The 21381-nt window shown below is 37.4% G+C and overlaps 1 protein-coding gene across 1 annotated transcript; it reads left to right on the top strand.

Annotated features, from left to right (window-relative positions):
- The first annotated feature begins 84 nt into the window (after window positions 1-84).
- LOC136713598 (zinc finger CW-type PWWP domain protein 2-like) lies at window positions 85-12589 on the top strand. The gene is made up of 6 exons (XM_066690729.1): window positions 85-174; window positions 849-974; window positions 1773-1935; window positions 2073-2190; window positions 11174-11226; window positions 11604-12589. Exons 1-6 carry the CDS (start codon window positions 131-133, stop codon window positions 11715-11717), a joined length of 618 nt encoding a protein of 205 aa, XP_066546826.1. The 5' UTR covers window positions 85-130; the 3' UTR covers window positions 11718-12589.
- Window positions 12590-21381: the final 8792 nt, after the last annotated feature.

Genomic DNA, 21381 nt, shown 5'->3' with positions numbered 1-21381 from the left:
AAAATATTCATTTAAAAATATGTATTTATTTATCAAAAAACTATATAAAAATAATATATAAAAAATAAGAATAAACGTGAATCACTTGACAGCGCGGGAGTTGCTATAGTAACCGCCCCAGATCGTCTAAATGAGAAAACGGACATTTCCGAGATTTGTCGCAAAATACTTATTGTAAGTATACTAAAAAGTTATTTTGAACGTCTTAATGTGTGTATGTAGTTCGCAAATTGTAAATGTGATGTAAATATAAATATATTTTATAACAGCAGCTAAATAATGCTGGGGCTAATTTTAGGCCTAACGATTTCGCCCTGTTCATTCGTATGCAGCCCAAATTAAACAAGTAAAACCTCATGCTATAAACGAAAAATCATATGTTGATATATTTTTCCTTGCTGCTTACAGATGCATATAGTATAAATACAAACGATATTTATTATCCCTCTACAACCCATTTGTATTCACAGACCACGTGGACCTGGGGACATCTTATTCAGACCACTTAGTAAAATTGCAATTTCACAAAATAAAATAAGGCATAGCTATCACAATTGACAGTAATCTGCATCTGTCTTAATTTACCACAAAGAAATACAATGTAAAAGTTAATCAAAATTTGGTTTGTTTGTTTTGGATCTTGTTTTCTTTCCAAAACAGAAAACCCTCTTTCATATTGACAATTTGCCTCCAAGACAATGAGTTTGAATGCTCCTGCGAACGAAGCATCAAATTACATGTATAAAATGTGCCTGCCTGAAATGGAGGCTGGTGCTGAACAAGGATGCTGAGATAATCACTCCTAATGCTCCCTGGTATTGCCACATGAACCCAGATCCTTTTTTTAGCAGCTGTTTAGTGCCTGAAGAGTGGTTTCCTAATCACACGGACCTGTATGGACATGGGATGAAGTTTGTCTACTCTCCACTTCCAGCTGGGAGCTTGGTCATGATTAAAGCAAGCAAATGGCCATGGTAATACATACTAATAAACTGTCATGTGATTTAATGAAAATTACAGAGGCACCTCTTATTTTTACCCACAATTTAGAAAAAAGGATTTCCCCCATGTATATATTTCACAGCACAGTGTGTTTTCTGTTTTTTAACTGACCAGAAATGCGCCACTTGTCTAAAAATGTTTAAATGTTTCTGGTGGGGTTGCAGCTTTTCAGTTTGAAGCACTTTTGAATAAGCTATACATAAACCCGTAACTGATCACATACATGACAAAGGAGTTTTGCCTGTTTGCTGTAGTGTTTCTTTCAATTGACTGGTTGTTTGCTGACTAAGGAGGCTACATTTCCAGTCTGTCTTCCCGGCTGCTTCAGCTTCACATCACAGTGCATTGTCTTTCATAGTTCCAGTCTTTCTTTGAGGTGTGAATACCTGTCAGACAAATGTTTATTCGCCCTTTTCAGAGCCGTAAATTAGATATATATATTTTTTTTAATTAACGCAAAGTCATCAGTGTTCAAATATGCTGAGTTGGTTTAGATAGCTGATCTTTGCAGATCTGTAAAATATGCATTGCTTTAACTTAATGAGACTATTATTGTTTAATCTTTGTCATATATTACAACAACACAATAGTAGTATTTTCTTCTCAAACACTCAATCAAAATTAGTAATCTTGGCTTACTTTCTTACTCCATATAGGTGTAGATCGGTTTTACAATTACAAGACATCATCGAATAACTTCCCTTAATTATTTCTGCCTATTAAGCAATGCTGCTCTTATTTGTATATACTTATTTGTGCCCCTTCACTAGGTGGCCTGCCATTCTGTGTCCCGACCCCCTTTCTGGGAGTTATGTGACCTATGACACTGATGGACACATTGACCGGTACCATGCTGAATTTCTAGGGAATCCTCACTCTAGGATTTGGGCTTCTGCACGCATTGTGAGTCCTTACCCTATCCCAGCTGCTAAGGTAAGACTGCTAGAGGTAGCCTATATAGTATTTTAGTAAGCCTGACTGTTTTATCAGTGTCTTCTTGAGTACATTAACTGTGATTTTATATATTGGGTATATATATACCTTGACACTGTGCCTTGTTTTCAACATAGCCCAAAAATCTGAAAGGCTTGATGGAGTCATATGAGTGTGCTTTGGAGGAAGCCATGAAACTTCAGCCTCTTAAGTGTGAAGACAGACTCGAGATGTGCCACTTTAAAGTTCTGGAAAGTAAGTTCAGAGCTGCGTGTGTTTTTGGGAATTATTGGAATTATTGTTTTAAAAAGCACTTACAAAGTTGACATTTTTTAAACCATTTAGTAACTACATTTTATGTTTTTTTTATATTCGCTTCATCTTGGAAATTAATACTTTTGGGTTACCCATAGATCTAATAGAGTAAGATGAAGTTCAAATGCCTTGAATCATTTGAAATGCATTTCGAATCATAGGAGATTCTGACCTTCAGCAACAATGCGGAGTAAGCAGGAAAAAACAACATGATAGTATTTCACAAATCTGGTTATGCTGTTAAATGTATAGTTACTATTCAGCATTTTACAAAACATATTTTACAGAAATAAATGAATAAACACCAGAAGAACACTGAAAATAAAGAAAAAGTAAGTTTTAAATCCACTTGAGATAATTAAATATTCTTAGTAGTTAGAGTGGGGGGGGAGCATAAAATATATCATATTCTATTGGATCTGGTGGTTATTGTCAGCACACTGTTGGGATTATATATTATTAGAAGACTCACCATATTCTTCATGTGTTTATTTTACTTCATATGGATATAACTAAACATTTTTATTATTTTACATTATATTACATTAAGTAATTAATTTGATTATTGTTCAACATTTAGGTGAGGAAAAATCTTAGAAGGCGTGGTAAAGAAAGAAGTACTGCTGTGCATGTAATATTGATCTTCAGCCTCTATCTATGTATATACAGTGGGGGATTAAAGTATTTGATCCCCTGCTGATTTTGTACGTTTGTCCACTGACAAAGAAATGATCAGTCTATAATTTTAATGGTAGGTGTATTTTAACAGTGAGACACAGAATAACAACAAAAAAATCCAGAAAAACGCATTTCAAAAAAGTTATAAATTGATTTGCATGTTAATGAGGGAAATAAGTATTTGACCCCTTCGACTTAGTACTTGGTGGCAAAACCCTTGTTGGCAATCACAGAGGTCAGACGTTTCTTGTAGTTGGCCACCAGGTTTGCACACATCTCAGGAGGGATTTTCTCCCACTCCTCTTTTCTGATCCTCTCCAAGTCATTAAAGCTTCGAGGCTGACGTTTGGCAACTCGAACCTTCAGCTCCCTCCACAGCTTTTCTGTGGGATTAAGGTCTGGAGACTGGCTAGGCCACTCCAGGACCTTAATGTGCTTCTTCTTGAGCCACTCCTTTGTTGCCTTGGCTGTGTGTCTTGGGTCATTGTCATGCTGAAATACCCATCCACGACCCATTTTCAATGCCCTGGCTGAGGGAAGGAGGTTCTCACCCAAGATTTGATGGTACATGGCCCCGTCCATCGTCCCTTTGATGCGGTGCAGTTGTCCTGTCCCCTTAGCAGAAAAACACCCCCAAAGCATAATGTTTCCACCTCCATGTTTGACGGTGGGGATGGTGTTCTTGGGGTCATTCCTCCTCCTCCAAACACGTGTGTTGAGTTGATGCCAAAGAGCTCGATTTTGGTCTCATCTGACCACAACACTTTCACCCAGTTCTCCTCTGAATCATTCAGATGTTCACTGGCAAACTTCAGACAGGCCTGTACATGTGCTTTCTTGAGCAGGGGGGCCTTGCGGGCGCTGCAGGATTTCTGTCCTTCACGGCGTAGTGTGTTACCAATTGTTTTCTTGGTGACTATGGTCCCAGCTGCCTTGAGATCATTAACAAGATCCTCCCGTGTAGTTCTGGGCTGATTCCTCACCGTTCTCATGATCATTGAAACTCCACGAGGTGAGATCTTGCATGGAAACCCAGACTGAGGGAGACTGACAGTTATTTTGTGTTTCTTCCATTTGCGAATAATCGCACCAACTGTTGTCACCTTCTCACCAAGCTGCTTGGCGATGGTCTTGTAGCCCATTCCAGCCTTGTGTAGGTCTACAATCTTGTCCCTGACATCCTTGGACAGCTCTTTGGTCTTGGCCATGGTGGAGAGTTTGGAATCCGATTGATTGATTGCTTCTGTGGACAGTTGTCTTTTAAACAGGTAACGAGCTGAGATTAGGAGCACTCCCTCAAAGAGAGTGCTCCTAATCTCAGCTCGTTACCTGTATAAAAGACACCTGGGAGCCAGAAATCTTGCTGATTGATAGGGGATCAAATACTTATTTTACTCATTAACATGCAAATCAATTTTTTTGTTGTTATTCTGTCTCTCACTGTTAAAATACACCTACCATTAAAATTAATACTTTTGGGTTACCCATAGATCTAATAGAGTAAGATGAAGTTCAAATGCCTTGAATCATTTGAAATGCATTTCGAATCATAGGAGATTCTGACCTTCAGCAACAATGCGGAGTAAGCAGGAAAAAACAACATGATAGTATTTCACAAATCTGGTTATGCTGTTAAATGTATAGTTACTATTCAGCATTTTACAAAACATATTTTACAGAAATAAATGAATAAACACCAGAAGAACACTGAAAATAAAGAAAAAGTAAGTTTTAAATCCACTTGAGATAATTAAATATTCTTAGTAGTTAGAGTGGGGGGGGAGCATAAAATATATCATATTCTATTGGATCTGGTGGTTATTGTCAGCACACTGTTGGGATTATATATTATTAGAAGACTCACCATATTCTTCATGTGTTTATTTTACTTCATATGGATATAACTAAACATTTTTATTATTTTACATTATATTACATTAAGTAATTAATTTGATTATTGTTCAACTTTTAGGTGAGGAAAAATCTTAGAAGGCGTGGTAAAGAAAGAAGTACTGCTGTGCATGTAATATTGATCTTCAGCCTCTATCTATGTATATACAGTGGGGGATTAAAGTATTTGATCCCCTGCTGATTTTGTACGTTTGTCCACTGACAAAGAAATGATCAGTCTATAATTTTAATGGTAGGTGTATTTTAACAGTGAGACACAGAATAACAACAAAAAAATCCAGAAAAACGCATTTCAAAAAAGTTATAAATTGATTTGCATGTTAATGAGGGAAATAAGTATTTGACCCCTTCGACTTAGTACTTGGTGGCAAAACCCTTGTTGGCAATCACAGAGGTCAGACGTTTCTTGTAGTTGGCCACCAGGTTTGCACACATCTCAGGAGGGATTTTCTCCCACTCCTCTTTTCTGATCCTCTCCAAGTCATTAAAGCTTCGAGGCTGACGTTTGGCAACTCGAACCTTCAGCTCCCTCCACAGCTTTTCTGTGGGATTAAGGTCTGGAGACTGGCTAGGCCACTCCAGGACCTTAATGTGCTTCTTCTTGAGCCACTCCTTTGTTGCCTTGGCTGTGTGTCTTGGGTCATTGTCATGCTGAAATACCCATCCACGACCCATTTTCAATGCCCTGGCTGAGGGAAGGAGGTTCTCACCCAAGATTTGATGGTACATGGCCCCGTCCATCGTCCCTTTGATGCGGTGCAGTTGTCCTGTCCCCTTAGCAGAAAAACACCCCCAAAGCATAATGTTTCCACCTCCATGTTTGACGGTGGGGATGGTGTTCTTGGGGTCATTCCTCCTCCTCCAAACACGTGTGTTGAGTTGATGCCAAAGAGCTCGATTTTGGTCTCATCTGACCACAACACTTTCACCCAGTTCTCCTCTGAATCATTCAGATGTTCACTGGCAAACTTCAGACAGGCCTGTACATGTGCTTTCTTGAGCAGGGGGGCCTTGCGGGCGCTGCAGGATTTCTGTCCTTCACGGCGTAGTGTGTTACCAATTGTTTTCTTGGTGACTATGGTCCCAGCTGCCTTGAGATCATTAACAAGATCCTCCCGTGTAGTTCTGGGCTGATTCCTCACCGTTCTCATGATCATTGAAACTCCACGAGGTGAGATCTTGCATGGAAACCCAGACTGAGGGAGACTGACAGTTATTTTGTGTTTCTTCCATTTGCGAATAATCGCACCAACTGTTGTCACCTTCTCACCAAGCTGCTTGGCGATGGTCTTGTAGCCCATTCCAGTCTTGTGTAGGTCTACAATCTTGTCCCTGACATCCTTGGACAGCTCTTTGGTCTTGGCCATGGTGGAGAGTTTGGAATCCGATTGATTGATTGCTTCTGTGGACAGTTGTCTTTTAAACAGGTAACGAGCTGAGATTAGGAGCACTCCCTCAAAGAGAGTGCTCCTAATCTCAGCTCGTTACCTGTATAAAAGACACCTGGGAGCCAGAAATCTTGCTGATTGATAGGGGATCAAATACTTATTTTACTCATTAACATGCAAATCAATTTTTTTGTTGTTATTCTGTCTCTCACTGTTAAAATACACCTACCATTAAAATTAATACTTTTGGGTTACCCATAGATCTAATAGAGTAAGATGAAGTTCAAATGCCTTGAATCATTTGAAATGCATTTCGAATCATAGGAGATTCTGACCTTCAGCAACAATGCGGAGTAAGCAGGAAAAAACAACATGATAGTATTTCACAAATCTGGTTATGCTGTTAAATGTATAGTTACTATTCAGCATTTTACAAAACATATTTTACAGAAATAAATGAATAAACACCAGAAGAACACTGAAAATAAAGAAAAAGTAAGTTTTAAATCCACTTGAGATAATTAAATATTCTTAGTAGTTAGAGTGGGGGGGGAGCATAAAATATATCATATTCTATTGGATCTGGTGGTTATTGTCAGCACACTGTTGGGATTATATATTATTAGAAGACTCACCATATTCTTCATGTGTTTATTTTACTTCATATGGATATAACTAAACATTTTTATTATTTTACATTATATTACATTAAGTAATTAATTTGATTATTGTTCAACTTTTAGGTGAGGAAAAATCTTAGAAGGCGTGGTAAAGAAAGAAGTACTGCTGTGCATGTAATATTGATCTTCAGCCTCTATCTATGTATATACAGTGGGGGATTAAAGTATTTGATCCCCTGCTGATTTTGTACGTTTGTCCACTGACAAAGAAATGATCAGTCTATAATTTTAATGGTAGGTGTATTTTAACAGTGAGACACAGAATAACAACAAAAAAATCCAGAAAAACGCATTTCAAAAAAGTTATAAATTGATTTGCATGTTAATGAGGGAAATAAGTATTTGACCCCTTCGACTTAGTACTTGGTGGCAAAACCCTTGTTGGCAATCACAGAGGTCAGACGTTTCTTGTAGTTGGCCACCAGGTTTGCACACATCTCAGGAGGGATTTTGTCCCACTCCTCTTTGCAGATCCTCTCCAAGTCATTAAAGCTTCGAGGCTGACGTTTGGCAACTCGAACCTTCAGCTCCCTCCACAGCTTTTCTGTGGGATTAAGGTCTGGAGACTGGCTAGGCCACTCCAGGACCTTAATGTGCTTCTTCTTGAGCCACTCCTTTGTTGCCTTGGCTGTGTGTCTTGGGTCATTGTCATGCTGAAATACCCATCCACGACCCATTTTCAATGCCCTGGCTGAGGGAAGGAGGTTCTCACCCAAGATTTGATGGTACATGGCCCCGTCCATCGTCCCTTTGATGCGGTGCAGTTGTCCTGTCCCCTTAGCAGAAAAACACCCCCAAAGCATAATGTTTCCACCTCCATGTTTGACGGTGGGGATGGTGTTCTTGGGGTCATTCCTCCTCCTCCAAACACGTGTGTTGAGTTGATGCCAAAGAGCTCGATTTTGGTCTCATCTGACCACAACACTTTCACCCAGTTCTCCTCTGAATCATTCAGATGTTCACTGGCAAACTTCAGACAGGCCTGTACATGTGCTTTCTTGAGCAGGGGGGCCTTGCGGGCGCTGCAGGATTTCTGTCCTTCACGGCGTAGTGTGTTACCAATTGTTTTCTTGGTGACTATGGTCCCAGCTGCCTTGAGATCATTAACAAGATCCTCCCGTGTAGTTCTGGGCTGATTCCTCACCGTTCTCATGATCATTGAAACTCCACGAGGTGAGATCTTGCATGGAAACCCAGACTGAGGGAGACTGACAGTTATTTTGTGTTTCTTCCATTTGCGAATAATCGCACCAACTGTTGTCACCTTCTCACCAAGCTGCTTGGCGATGGTCTTGTAGCCCATTCCAGCCTTGTGTAGGTCTACAATCTTGTCCCTGACATCCTTGGACAGCTCTTTGGTCTTGGCCATGGTGGAGAGTTTGGAATCCGATTGATTGATTGCTTCTGTGGACAGTTGTCTTTTAAACAGGTAACGAGCTGAGATTAGGAGCACTCCCTCAAAGAGAGTGCTCCTAATCTCAGCTCGTTACCTGTATAAAAGACACCTGGGAGCCAGAAATCTTGCTGATTGATAGGGGATCAAATACTTATTTTACTCATTAACATGCAAATCAATTTTTTTGTTGTTATTCTGTCTCTCACTGTTAAAATACACCTACCATTAAAATTATAGACTGATCATTTTTTTGTCAGTAGGCAAACGTACAAAATCAGCAGGGGATCAAATACTTTTTTCCCTCACTGTATATATATATATATATATATATATATACATACATTCAATATTACACACAAATTGAACTGGAGATGTAATTAGGGAATGAAAATAGACATGTACTGAAAGTTGTATTCATATAAAAGCATTTGCTTTGTGGGTTAAGTAACAGCACAACACTTTCCTGCCAAAACATGGTCAGTTTAGCACATATTTCACATTGAGGTTTGCAGTGACAACACATGTATGGCCTGCTTAATGTACAAGAGTGGGTATAAATGAATAGATGCTCAAAATATTTTGTTACCATTTTGTGATAATGGTGGTGAGAGTGAGGTGAGAGTGGTCCAGAGTGAAAGCACTGCTGAATGTCTCATGGTCAGTCAGGCCTTAATTAAATGAAAATGTCTGTCTACCTGCCAACTGTAAATTATAAATGAGGCTCATCTTGCTTCTACCCAGTGGAAGCCAACCACCGCGTTCAGGGTTTGTAATTTGCAATTGGCATGTAGGGAGAAGTTTTGATTTTGTTTGGGCCAGCCTCAGTTTCCAGTGAACCTGAAATGTTGCTGATTAACAATGTAGTGGACCCTTAATATCTGCACCACTTGCCATCAAGACCCAGGGATGGTCAGTAGGACTCTGCAATAAAAACTAAAACAACCTGCTGTGGTCCACGTCAGAGTCCGATTTGGGATTTGGGATCATTCATGCACTGAGCCACTTAAGACGGCAAGACACCAGCTAGCAGGACAAGACTGGGATACACAGTAGCAACTATGGTTGTGTGTAATATTCTCATACACTACCGGTCCATAGTTTTAGAACACCCCCATTTTTCTAGTTTTTATTGAAATGTAAGTAGTTCAAGTACAGTGAGTAACCTGAAATGGTACAAAGGTAAGTGGTAAACTGCCAGAGGTAAAAAAAATAAGTTTAGGTTACCAAAAACTGAAAAAGAATGTACATTTCAGAGTTATATACTGTTTTACTACACCCTCTTAAGCATTATTTGGCAGTGTTACACGCAGCCCCTGTGCATAGAAGTTACACTGTATTCCTACAATGCGCACATCGTTTGAAAGCTTATTCTCTTGGCTACCAGTGTGTTAAATTCTCAAACGCATCCAATTTACAGTTTCCATGTCACCCACCAGATGGTCTCATTCAGACAGTCGCAGATCATTCAGTTTTGATCGGATTTCTTTGCAAATCGGCTTGTTTTGTTCAGAACAATCTAACGATTAATCCAGTATATATTATTTGATGTTCTATCAAACAAAGTTCAGATGCAATTATGTAAAATCGTTAGAAGCGCACGGATTTGGTGCCCTTTTAATGGTACCAGAGGGGTTTGTCAGCTCAGGGGTTAAATTTTGTTAAACACATTTTTTTATCTCCAATTGTTCATCTGTTCTATGCTTTAATTTCAAAGTACATTGAGACATTAAACTGTGTAAACTTCAATAAAAACTGGAAAAATGTAGGTGTTCTAAAACTTTTGGTAGTGTGTGTGTCAAGGTTTATGCTAGATGTTGAATGGCACAACACTATCAAGCTTCTGTATTTCTGGGGGTGTTCATCTAATATGAAAGGGATTTCAGTGTGAGCATAGATAATAAATATGCTCTTGTCATTTGTGTACATATACATTTAAACTCTGTAGATGTGCCTTTCTAGTGATACGATTTATTATTACAGTCCCTTGTTTCATCGTTTTCAAGAAAATGTAGGTATGTGCATTACTTCACAAAAACAAATGTTGTTACTAGGACCTTGAATGTATTTATGTATTTAATAGAAGCTGCTTTAAAAGTAGTGACTAGACCAAAGAAAATTATGAGGTATAATTACATTGATAAACCAGAAAGTGCTGTTCTGTGTTTTTCATAGTTATATATGCCTATTAATTAATCTTCTGTAAGTATGTTGCTCAACAAATAATTACAATGCTGCACACGTGCCCTTGCTTCATTACACATAACGCACAACACCGTGTTTTCTCATCTGTCCAAAGCTAAGCGTACATCCCATCAAGAATGCATATATCTTATTTGTTTCACACTATTTATTGATTAATTGCTCTTGTAAGTTCTGCTTGTGATACTACAGAGATAAACCTACATGTCCTGAGCAACACGTTCTACACGTTCTCACTATTAAAGGGTTCTGCTGTATTGCACTTTATTCACTTCAGATGTTTCATCTTTGAGAAACGAGCAAAGCCAAGATTAATGCAGTGACCTCTGCTGATTAGATTTTAGTTTTTTTTGCATCATTTGAAATTACTCATGTCTATCACTAACAATGAAAAGGCAGCAGAAGAGATGTATGAATGGGTTTTTTCCCCTTCGTTTTCTTTTGGAAATACCATTTATTCATTTTTTTGGGATATAGCTTACAGGAAGTAATCAGCTGATGTTTTGATTAATAGGGAATATCTCATTGTCTGACAAAAACTCAAATCCGCAAAATGTGGAATTTCAAGCTTGTTCTTCAAATTCAGGGTGTTTTTAATGTCCCATTCACATATATTTGATAATATTACATATGTGTCACTTTTTAATGACATTATTTTGTATTATGTGCAGATTGCTGGTCAGCACAAAGCACCTGTGAATTAGAAGACAAGAAATCTGAAACGGTATTGGTATTATATATATATATATATATATATATATATATATATATATATATATATATAGTGTAACATTTTATGATATTAATGTTTTTGCATTGTTATGTATTATTCAATCTAATTATCAATTAAGTAAATTTATATGTAAGACTTGGGTTAAAATGTTCCCTACTTGAGCATTGAATTAAGTGTTGCTGACTACAGAAGCAACATTAACAATCTGATCAGCTGATTTCTAGACTTACAATTTTGTTCATCTGTGCTAAATGCATGGAGTGGTTATAATAACACTGTCCATTCAATACCAATATACCAGTATTTAGATGCTTGATTTTTTTGGTTACATAAGAACTGAACTTTTTAATAAATGGTATATTTTTTAGGCATCACAATGTCACTTGATTGATGAAGAAACATTCAAAGAGAGAGGTGATTTTCTCCTTATTGAAGGAATAAGATTTAAGACGGGGATCTCTCTGGAGGAAATCATGGACTAGTGTGAGGAATCAGTTTCTCGAATGGTGCTGGATTTCTGACTGTTTGTAAAGAAAAGGTACATTATAAAGGCTTTTGAAAATATACATTCCAAATATAAAGCAATGGTTCGTTTTTCTTTGTTCACTTTTTTAAATCATTTTCTAGTGGTGTGTTTGACATTTAAAACAATATGTGGTCAAACCCATTTGTAATATAAGCTTTGAACAAAATGATATTTCAAGGGATACGAGTATGTGTTTTTGCTCTAATTATAAAGAACCTGCTGCCAAGGATATTATAATGGAAAGTATGTTATGTGTTAACAGATTTATACAAAAGCCTGGCGTTCTCCATTCTTCATCTTACAGTTGCTCAGTTGTGATGCCCTGGCACATTCAGTAGGTCCTGCAACATCTATACAGAGGAAAACAAAATATTCTGAAATTTGTTCTTTAGATCAACTATATTTGACCTTGTTTAGCCAATAATATCTTAATTTTAAACTGATTAAAAATGTATATACAGAAACAGTTAGCATGTTACTGATAACTATAAATATATATACTGTATATTAATTACATTTGAAGTTATCAATAGTTTTCATACATTTCTTATATTGTGTTTCAATTTGTTGTATGATTACAAGTCTTCTTGCCTTGCTGTTACTAATGTAACTTTTTTCTTTCTTTTGTTTCTTCTGAAAAATACTTCATAATCCATTAACGTTTTAAGGTGAGGATAGTATTTCATTCAGAATGACAAGGTCCCTTTTTCCCCCCGATGACTTTAAAATACTTTGTATTATATATACTTTATACTGTATATTTAGTATGCAGTGTATATTGTTCTATTGTATAAACTATTCATCTGGATATAGAAGTTTTGAAAATGAATGTTCAACATGTCAATTCTAAAACATGTTCATTTTGTTTGACTTCAATAAAATATCTCATGAACTTGTGGTATGTGTTCTGTAATGATGCTTTACTCTCACAGTAGCCTATTTTCACCACAGCAGTTTGAGCTGCTAGTATCTATTGGATGTAAACAAAATCATATTTTATGCCATTTACAATACAATTAGTTGTGTCACAAGAATTATAAAGAAACACAGATGTCAGTAATTTCAAAAGGGACATTTTACAGTTTGCAGTACATTTTGTGATTAAATTCAACATTAATTACATAGGCAATTGTGTATCTTAAAATATTGGAGACTGGAAATCTAATTATGACCGGATTGAGAGTCAAGTCAGACTTGACTTTCTTGTGTAACTATCTTATTTCAAATATTACACTGAGTGAGACCAAGAAAAATAAGCACTGGGCATCTGTCCAGTATACTTACTTTGTTCTGATGTCTGAGGGCAACAATAACATTTGCTTTGTTAGAGAAACAACAGTATGACCTTTTGGAACATTAGTTGCAATATAGTCCAACAAAAAACACCCATAAATGATATGGCTCTGAATAGTACATAGTACAATTACATACACTACAGTTTTTGGACCTGATAACAGCATATATGTACTACTTTTTTCCACAATCTGGCATACTTTTCAATAACAATATTTGCTTTTAAAATGCTCTACTATACTTCAGTATGCCTTCAAGGTGGTATACCTCAGCACTGCATACGTAAAACCTGTGTGGAAAGTGCATTCTTATATCAAGGAATACAACTGGAAGAACTAAGAAGGCGATTTTCTTTGTCTACACTGAATATTTTATGAATCATTTGAAATGATCAGCTGGTAAAGTAAGGGTAAAACATTGGACATGGTATGCAAATGACATGTTTCAAACTAAGATTATCTTGAAGGTTACTGGTTTAAGGTAGCAAAGCGCAGCTGTCTGAACGCTAAGCACACTCGCACACACACTGAGCACTTTTGGTTGCCTTGCATCACCTTCTAAGTACCCCGAGCTGCCCGCTGCCCCCTGCCCCCTGCCCCCTGCCCGCTGCCCCCTGCCCCCTGCCCGCTGCCCGCTGCCCGCTGCCCCCTGCCCCCTGCCCCCTGCCCGCTGCCCCCGCCTGGGCTGAGATCAGGGCTTTTGACCGGCTAGGGTAAAGCGGAGGAGGGGCGGGGCCGGGATCAAGCAGGAAACCACGCCCATCGGTGACGCCGACTTGGGTTTGCGGTGTCGTCAGCAGCAGCAGCAGCAGCTACAGGCTCCCGCAGAGTCCTGAAGGATAACTTCACAGGAGATTTTTTTTGTTTTAATTATTATATTTCCTTTCTTGCTGTTGAGTAAGAAAGTTCAACGCGTCAAAGAAAAGCGATGAATGAACTCCTGTAGCTCACTAGCTAAGGCAGCCTGCTACATTATTGTCTTTACCATGCCGCTGACGGTAGTGTAGGTTGGAAAGCTGCAGCGCAAGGTACAAATTTCCTTATTTCAGTTCTTATAGTTTATAAAAATACTGTACGTAGTTACCTTTACAAACAAAGTATGCATTTCCCCCCTGGTGCATATTTATTAATTGCATTTTAAAGTTGAGCAAGAGTCTTTAAAGCAGCAGGGCTATTTTTTTATCTTAACTTGGACCTGTTTTATATTTAATTTTATGAAACACCGGCGTTGTGTTTAATGTATTAGTACCATTGTATTTGTACGATACAACTGACAAATAGATAAAACGGTGCCCATTTTGGTCGTCTTATACTAGACTGTCACTTAAAGGCTTGTTTTAGATCAACAAATTGAGCTATGAAAGGAACAAGCCATTTGCAAATAAACTTGAACAGAGGTAGTTTATAAATGTTGTGGTTTACTTTTCGACATGTGCCAAGATTTGAATACATCCCTTGAAGCAATGCACACAAAGTTAGATGACTGAGTTAAATATCTACACCTGGGTGCCATCAGTTAGCTGCAGAAATGTCAGATATGATATATTCCGATAGGACATTGTAACTTATTTTGTAGGTGAACATATAGCACTGTTTGTCTGCAACTAATTACAAAATATATATCTGCACATTACCTGTCAGGAGGGACAGTTACGATTCCTGCAACAATTGAATGGTTACCGGATTGACTGGCGAATGCGCTGTGAAGAAGGTAGGGTAGGTAAACTGCACCACTTTAGCCTTTAGGATATGGTTATATGCATCTTCAGCATAGTTTTATTGTCCACTTACATATTGCTTGTCAGTTTTAAAATATTGAGATCAGTGTAAAGCAGACAATGAAAAACAGAGACATGACACAAGACCTATACATGCACCATTTGTACAAATAATAAATGCAGTGTTATATTGAAAGGGTCAAATATTAGCCTGTGGGGGTGTACAGACTGGTGTAGATGTGATTACTCATAGTAATTACCGAGATAGGGGGGGGAATTAATGAATGCTATGAATTACTGTAGTCGTTTTGATCTTGGTTAATCAATATCTCTATCCAAGACATAAATAGTTTCACAGTACCTTCAATATTAATGTTTTTTGGCAGACTTCCTCTTGCACTTTTTTAAACACAGGTATGCTAGAAAAATGATACTTTGAACAAGCTGGACATTATCCTAACAGAAAGGTTTGATTGGAAATGTACGTGTTTCTGTGAGTCTTGGACTGTGTTCTCTTTGTTGTTTGTGATATTACAGTGTTCATAACAATTGTATCCCAGAGCAGAAGTCTGGAAATCTAGCCTTTTGTAATCAAATCCCAATGTCATCATTACTGCTCCATTGAACTTTATCAGTAAAATGCATATTAACCCCTTTAATGGACCATTGTTACTAGCAATTAATATTAATGTCCACAGTTCAGGAGAAAATAAGAAAAACTACCTACTTTACTTTGAAATGTTGTCTTTAGAATCAAGACCTTCACATTTAATTGAAATTAGACTGCTTACTGGTTAAGTTCACCAAAGTATACTGAAATGTATTTGTCTTATTCTTATGTTATGCTTTAGCCGGCTCCCACACATTTTCCTACACAGTAGCAGAAATGTAAAACTACTGTAAAAAAAAAAAAGAAAAATCAATGCTTTAAACTCACACTGGGCTTTTACCTTGGACTTTATGCATTGGTTTTCGATGCTTTTCTGTTTTTATTTGTTTTATTACAATGTTGTTTTTTGGACCAAAAAAATAGACTGCAGTTTAAAACTTTTGCTCTTAAGATCCTGCACCATCAATATCCTACCTTTTAATTTGTGTAAAAGATTCATAATGTTTTTGTTATTCCCAACTATACATTGCAAACTTTACATTATTCTATCAATAGTATGGCTGTCTAATGCACCATACTTTTGCACAGTAGGTGCATGACGGGGTTTATATCTAGTATCATAGTGCAGTGCGGTTTTCCTACAGTGTGTCTGCTAATAACTGTGCATTGACCTTGTGTTGCTCTGGATCTTGGAAAGAATAATGACTGTTGGTTCAGAAAAATAAGGTAGTATTTATTGTAGTAGAGACCAACAGAGCTAAACCTTGTCTACCTAGAAAAGCATGCATGTAATCTCAGTTTGTTGACACAGGATATGTCACATCATAGAACACATGCCATCAGTAGGTTGTGAACTAAGATTAAATGTGTACTGTATATATAAATTATAGTAGACAATTATTGTTCAGTCTAGCCCGAACAACATTGCTCTGCCAATTGTGCGCCACCTATTGGAAGATCTTGGCCACTGTCTAGAGCCCTAGACTATTATCAGTGTTAGGGGACATACTCACACTCAACAAAAGTATTAGGAAATTCAGGGGCTGAATAAGGGCAGTGATATTAGACTTTGACAGTGCAGTATGAACTTCTGTCTTGATATGCATGGATATATCCTCCTGTTCTTGTGCAGTGCAGCGTGACATTGTGCCAGCTGTGAATGAGCTCGAGAAATGGGAATGCCATTGTAGGGGAGGGTGAATTCTAAGTTCAAGAGGAAGATTAGGTGAGCGGATTCGTCTTCTGCAACGTGCCTAACCTGACTAAGGTTTTCTTTTTGGCTTGCTGGAGTCTGATTTGTGTTTCTGTACATCGTAGAGATGAAAGATACAAGTTGGGCTCATCTTTCAGCCAGTAATAGCAGGTGATCGTTAGTTGCAGTGTCCTGTGTCAGCCCTTGAGATTTCCCCAGTTTGCAACATTGTCTTGGAGCTTTCTTGGACGCTTTCCACCTTTGTCGGATCACTTAGAGTAAATCAGGGTGATAGGGTCAATGCCTGCTTCATGTTTGCTACAGCAATATTGTTGATGAGGAGTTAAACTTTTTTTTTTTAAATTATTTTCTGGGGGATAATAGAAGCCCACCTAATAAAGGTAAAGTCTGTGGAAGAGATTGTATGGCAAAGAAAAACAATACTGTGTTTTATTTACATTTTTTTTCTTCTTTCCATGATTCCCTTTGCTGTTTTTTTTTTTTTTTTTGGTCCTGTGTCCTTTGTCTCTGCATGAAGAAAAATATTCCCCCTTGCCTTTTTCTCTTTTTCCCCCTCTGTCTCTCTCTCTCTCTCTCTCTCTCTTGCAATGCCAGTGCATGGGAAGATGGAGCTGGATGTAAAGGGAGTCTCACAGCACTCTGATCCCATCCCCCACTCTCCCAGGTCTGGAGGCCGTCAGCAGCAGGAACAGCAGGATGGGCAGGCAGGGGAAAGTGTAACTGCCAGTGACAGCCACAGCAAGGACACCACAGCAGGCAGTGACAGAGACGACAAGAAAGTAAGCCCTACTTCAGCTCTATTTAGCAAAGGGGGGAAAGGGATACAGAAATCAATGATGCACTTGTGTTGGGTTAGGGATGCTAGCGAGAGGGTTGCATTTTTGGATGGCAGACAGCAGAGTGCTGCTCTCTACTTGAATCCACTGCCCGATTGCGAGACGAGAAGCACCGGGTAATAGAGGCTCCTTGGGCTGCAGCAGCAGCAGCAGCAGCAACAGAATTGGAAACGGCACCTTGCATAAAATAAAATGCATTCCGTGGAAATTAAATTGACATGCTGTGTGCGGTACAGGCTGCAGAGGATGCCTTTCTGGACTGGTCTGAGGTGTTTCACGGTGCAAGATCTCATTCTCACTGTTGCTGACTGCTACTTTGTGTTGCCTAGTGCTTCTACGCTGTGCAAAGATGGCATGAGTTATTGTGCTGAAATAAGTTTAAATGTGACACCCTGTTCCGTTAGTGCTGAATGATTTGCATTTGTATTTTGTATCCATTTTAGTTAGTGTAAAATAATGCATGAACTACAGTGTCACTTCAGCAAAGTGAGAATGCTTTCATGATTTTATTCAATTTAATTCAGGTCAGCTCATAATTATGCTTGAAAGCACACACACACACACACACACTCATATATGTAGGCAAAGTATTACACTGTCACTTTCAGTTTTTTTCTACTGTTTGTGTGCACTCTTTTTACATTTTAAAATATGTTTGTAAAAATGTTTAAAAAGCACCTGAGAACTAATTTAAATGTGTGAATCAGCTGCACACCTTAAGAAAGAGTAGAACAATATAGAATTGATCAGTTGGACCTCTCTTCTATTAAATCAGACGGGCTCATATTTATGTGCAACAGAGAGCACAACCAACGGAAATAAAGACTTACTCTAATTGTTTGAGGGTCACTGAGGCTCAGTAACTACAGCCTCATTCATTTAGTTATTTTGTAGCTACTAGCCGGCACACTCCTAAGTGAAGCAGGCTAGAGTTACACACTTTTCCCTCAGAGAATCCCCAATATCCTCCAGACCTCAGTATTTAAAGCATAATGTGCACCGCCTTCTTGTAATTTTACAACTTGGCCCTGCTTACTCTTTGGAAATAAATAATTTAATACCATGAGTTTATAAACTCTTATGTAGAAACAAACTGTAGTTATGTAGTTAAGCTTTCTTGTTTGTGATGTTTAATAATAATAATGTGAGTGGTAAGAATTATGCAAGATCATTTAATTGGGCTGTAATATTCAGTAGGAATAATAATCAGGAAGAATAGGTAGGCTATCTGCTAAGAAATAATAATAAAAAACATCAATATATTCTTAGGGTAGTCACTGGTCTGGGCTGAATGTAACCACAGTAATGTTTTATGCAGCTCTTGTGCTCAATATTGAAGGAAGCAGGAGATTATTTATGCTACATTGCTTTGAACCTCATGCGTTCACACAGCATTGATTAATTGATTATTCACTGAAGTTATTTATCAGCTGTCAAAAATTCAAATTGGCTAAATGTTACATACCATAGTAAATAGTTATTTATAAGCTGTTTCAGTTGTTTATGGGTTGAAGACAGAATGAAGCTTTGTCTTTTTGATTTCAATACAGCACTGTCTGTCATTACAGTGACTCGTCTGTCTTAAACATTAAAAATGAAGGAATTCTGTATACGTAAGGTAATGTTTTTTTTTTTTTCAGTGGGCAGGTTTAGACTTACTGTATAATGGTTTACAGTAGGTAATTACACTAAGTTCATTTAAAAGATGTCAGAGGACATTCAGTCTCTGCTTATTTTTAATGTTTCAGATTGTGTTTTTGCAGGACAGTGAAATCACATTTTCAAAAGGTGGAAAATTCCTCTATAGAGTTCAGTTAAATCAAGTAGGCCATGTGGAAATGAAAAAGCGAGCTGAAATGTTGTGGTAATTAGTTTCATTATAGTGGGATAACTCCATTGCCAATAAACTGTTTACATTCTTTGCAGCCCTTTTTGCTGAAGCGTATTTTTCCTTTTCTTATCTGGCAAAAGGAAATCTCTAGCTGCTTATTTGTTCCTGACATCCAGTTGATACAATAATTTTTTGTTCCTGAGAAAAGCATGAATTTTGCAATTAATATTTCATACAGCATGAGTTTAATTTCCTTCCTCATGATTGAAGTTAAAAAACAAAACAAAACAAAACTTCTGGATTAAACCCAAGTAGAGTGTTATTGTAAAAAGCAGTGATGTAAGTGAATTTGGCATGGTAAGAATATAGCCTTAAAGAAATAGACGTGATTAATTATACCCAATCTGTAACATATAGAATAATTAATTACATAAGCTTTCAATATTAAAGCAGTAATTGTATACAATATTGTATCTCAACCAAAGTATATGAAATCACATGCATGATGCATCTAAATATCCTCACAGTAAACATACATCGAAATGTCATGCATAACAAGCATCAGGCTTTCGATGAGTAATGAATGTATGTTACATGCATGTTTTAACTATATCTTTTCATCTAGCATTTATTGTTCCTTTGAGGGAAATTACAAAATATGTTTATTTTATTTGGCCTTATGTGTTTTAAGTTCCTGTGACAGGCTTTCAAAACACTTGGGGAAAACAAAAAAGGGGGATGAATCCTTCCATCTCAGATAGATTTTTGTCATGGGAAAATTATGGAAATAAGATCCATTCCTCCTTAATCACCCACTTTCTTGGATGGGTATGGCACCTCTGTTTAGCTGATGTCAGTTTTAATACCTAAGGTTGATCAATGTAAAAAAATTGTAACTTAAGAAACTGAACTGAAACGGATGATTTTGTTTTCATGATGAAAGCAAAAATGAATGTGTATTATTCCACTAAAATCTTTTTTTATTTTTTTATTTCTGGGCATTTCATTTTAATCTTGTTTGACATGTGAACCACCTACTGTCCAGTTTACTACAGTACCTAGATCAGACTCTCATGAAGGGTAATAATAGTATTGTTTCCCTTCAGATCCCTCGTTTTGTGCTCAATTGTTACTGCTGCAAACATTTTAAAAGCAGGAGTTTGTATTTCATTTACAATAAATAAAACAACAGATATATAATGTACATTCATAGTTAAACCTTTAATTGCAAAACACACACTTGCAATTGAGAATCAGCAAACACTGTTATGTTTTGTAGCAAAAGTGGGTAATTAATTATGCATGCAAAATGTGTCCATCAGTGAAACATAGGCTTGTGGATTTGCACTATATTATTTGCTCAGAAAAACTGTGAGATACCTCTCACAGCGAGACTGGGCTGAGTTGGTGTAGGAAAGACAGTCTGTGGACTCTTAGATCTAAGAGTTAGATCTCAGTCTTCACTTAACTCTTATTGCTGTGGTGTGGTGTTTGGAGAAGTTGTCAATGGAATGAAAGTGTCCATTATAGTTAAAAAAACAAAACAAGAAAACAACCTAAATCAATAGCAGTTCTTCAAATATATCCTTTGCTAAATCCAGTCTTCGTTAAGCTTCCCTTCCCTTTACTGATTCTTTCATTTCATGTCATTAATCCATCTGATAATTATTCCGCAAATGGTACAGCATATTGAATATTTTTTTAAACATCTTCAATTCAGTCATTAAGTAAATTGATAACATTACATATTTATGGACTTTTTGTTTTTGTTTGTCTTGTGCGTAATGCAGTTATCAGCTTTCCATATAATTTGCTTGTGACAAATCTATATAATTTTTTTTTTTCCACCTATGTCTTGCATTGGGTGCTATTTGGAAAAAGTAACAAAAAAATTGTAATGGATAGATCATATATTACGATTTTTCAGATCTTGCAAAAATAGTTTCCTAATGAGATTTCTGATACTACACCAGTCTTTGCTTTTATTTGTGCATCAACACTGCTGTGTGCCATACATTTCTTATTGAAGCAGCCACTTAAGCAGAATTACAAACCAGCAATCCCTTACACAGGCACACGCACATATGCACGGTATCTACTGCATTTCCCCAGTCATCACT

Source organism: Amia ocellicauda, chromosome 18 (assembly GCF_036373705.1).
Source record: "Amia ocellicauda isolate fAmiCal2 chromosome 18, fAmiCal2.hap1, whole genome shotgun sequence".
Classification (NCBI taxonomy): Eukaryota; Metazoa; Chordata; class Actinopteri; order Amiiformes; family Amiidae; genus Amia; species Amia ocellicauda.
Note: the sequence above shows the minus strand (reverse complement) of the source record. Positions and strands in the feature narration are given on the sequence as shown.

Bases quoted from the DNA above. Each gene is read 5' to 3' on its own strand.
- LOC136713598 (XM_066690729.1), top strand. From the start codon at position 131: ATGAGAAAACGGACATTTCCGAGATTTGTCGCAAAATACTTATT. The intron at 975-1,772 runs GTAATACATACT...CCCCTTCACTAG, and splicing joins AAAGCAAGCAAATGGCCATG to GTGGCCTGCCATTCTGTGTC. The intron at 11,227-11,603 runs GTATTGGTATTA...TATATTTTTTAG, and splicing joins AAGACAAGAAATCTGAAACG to GCATCACAATGTCACTTGAT.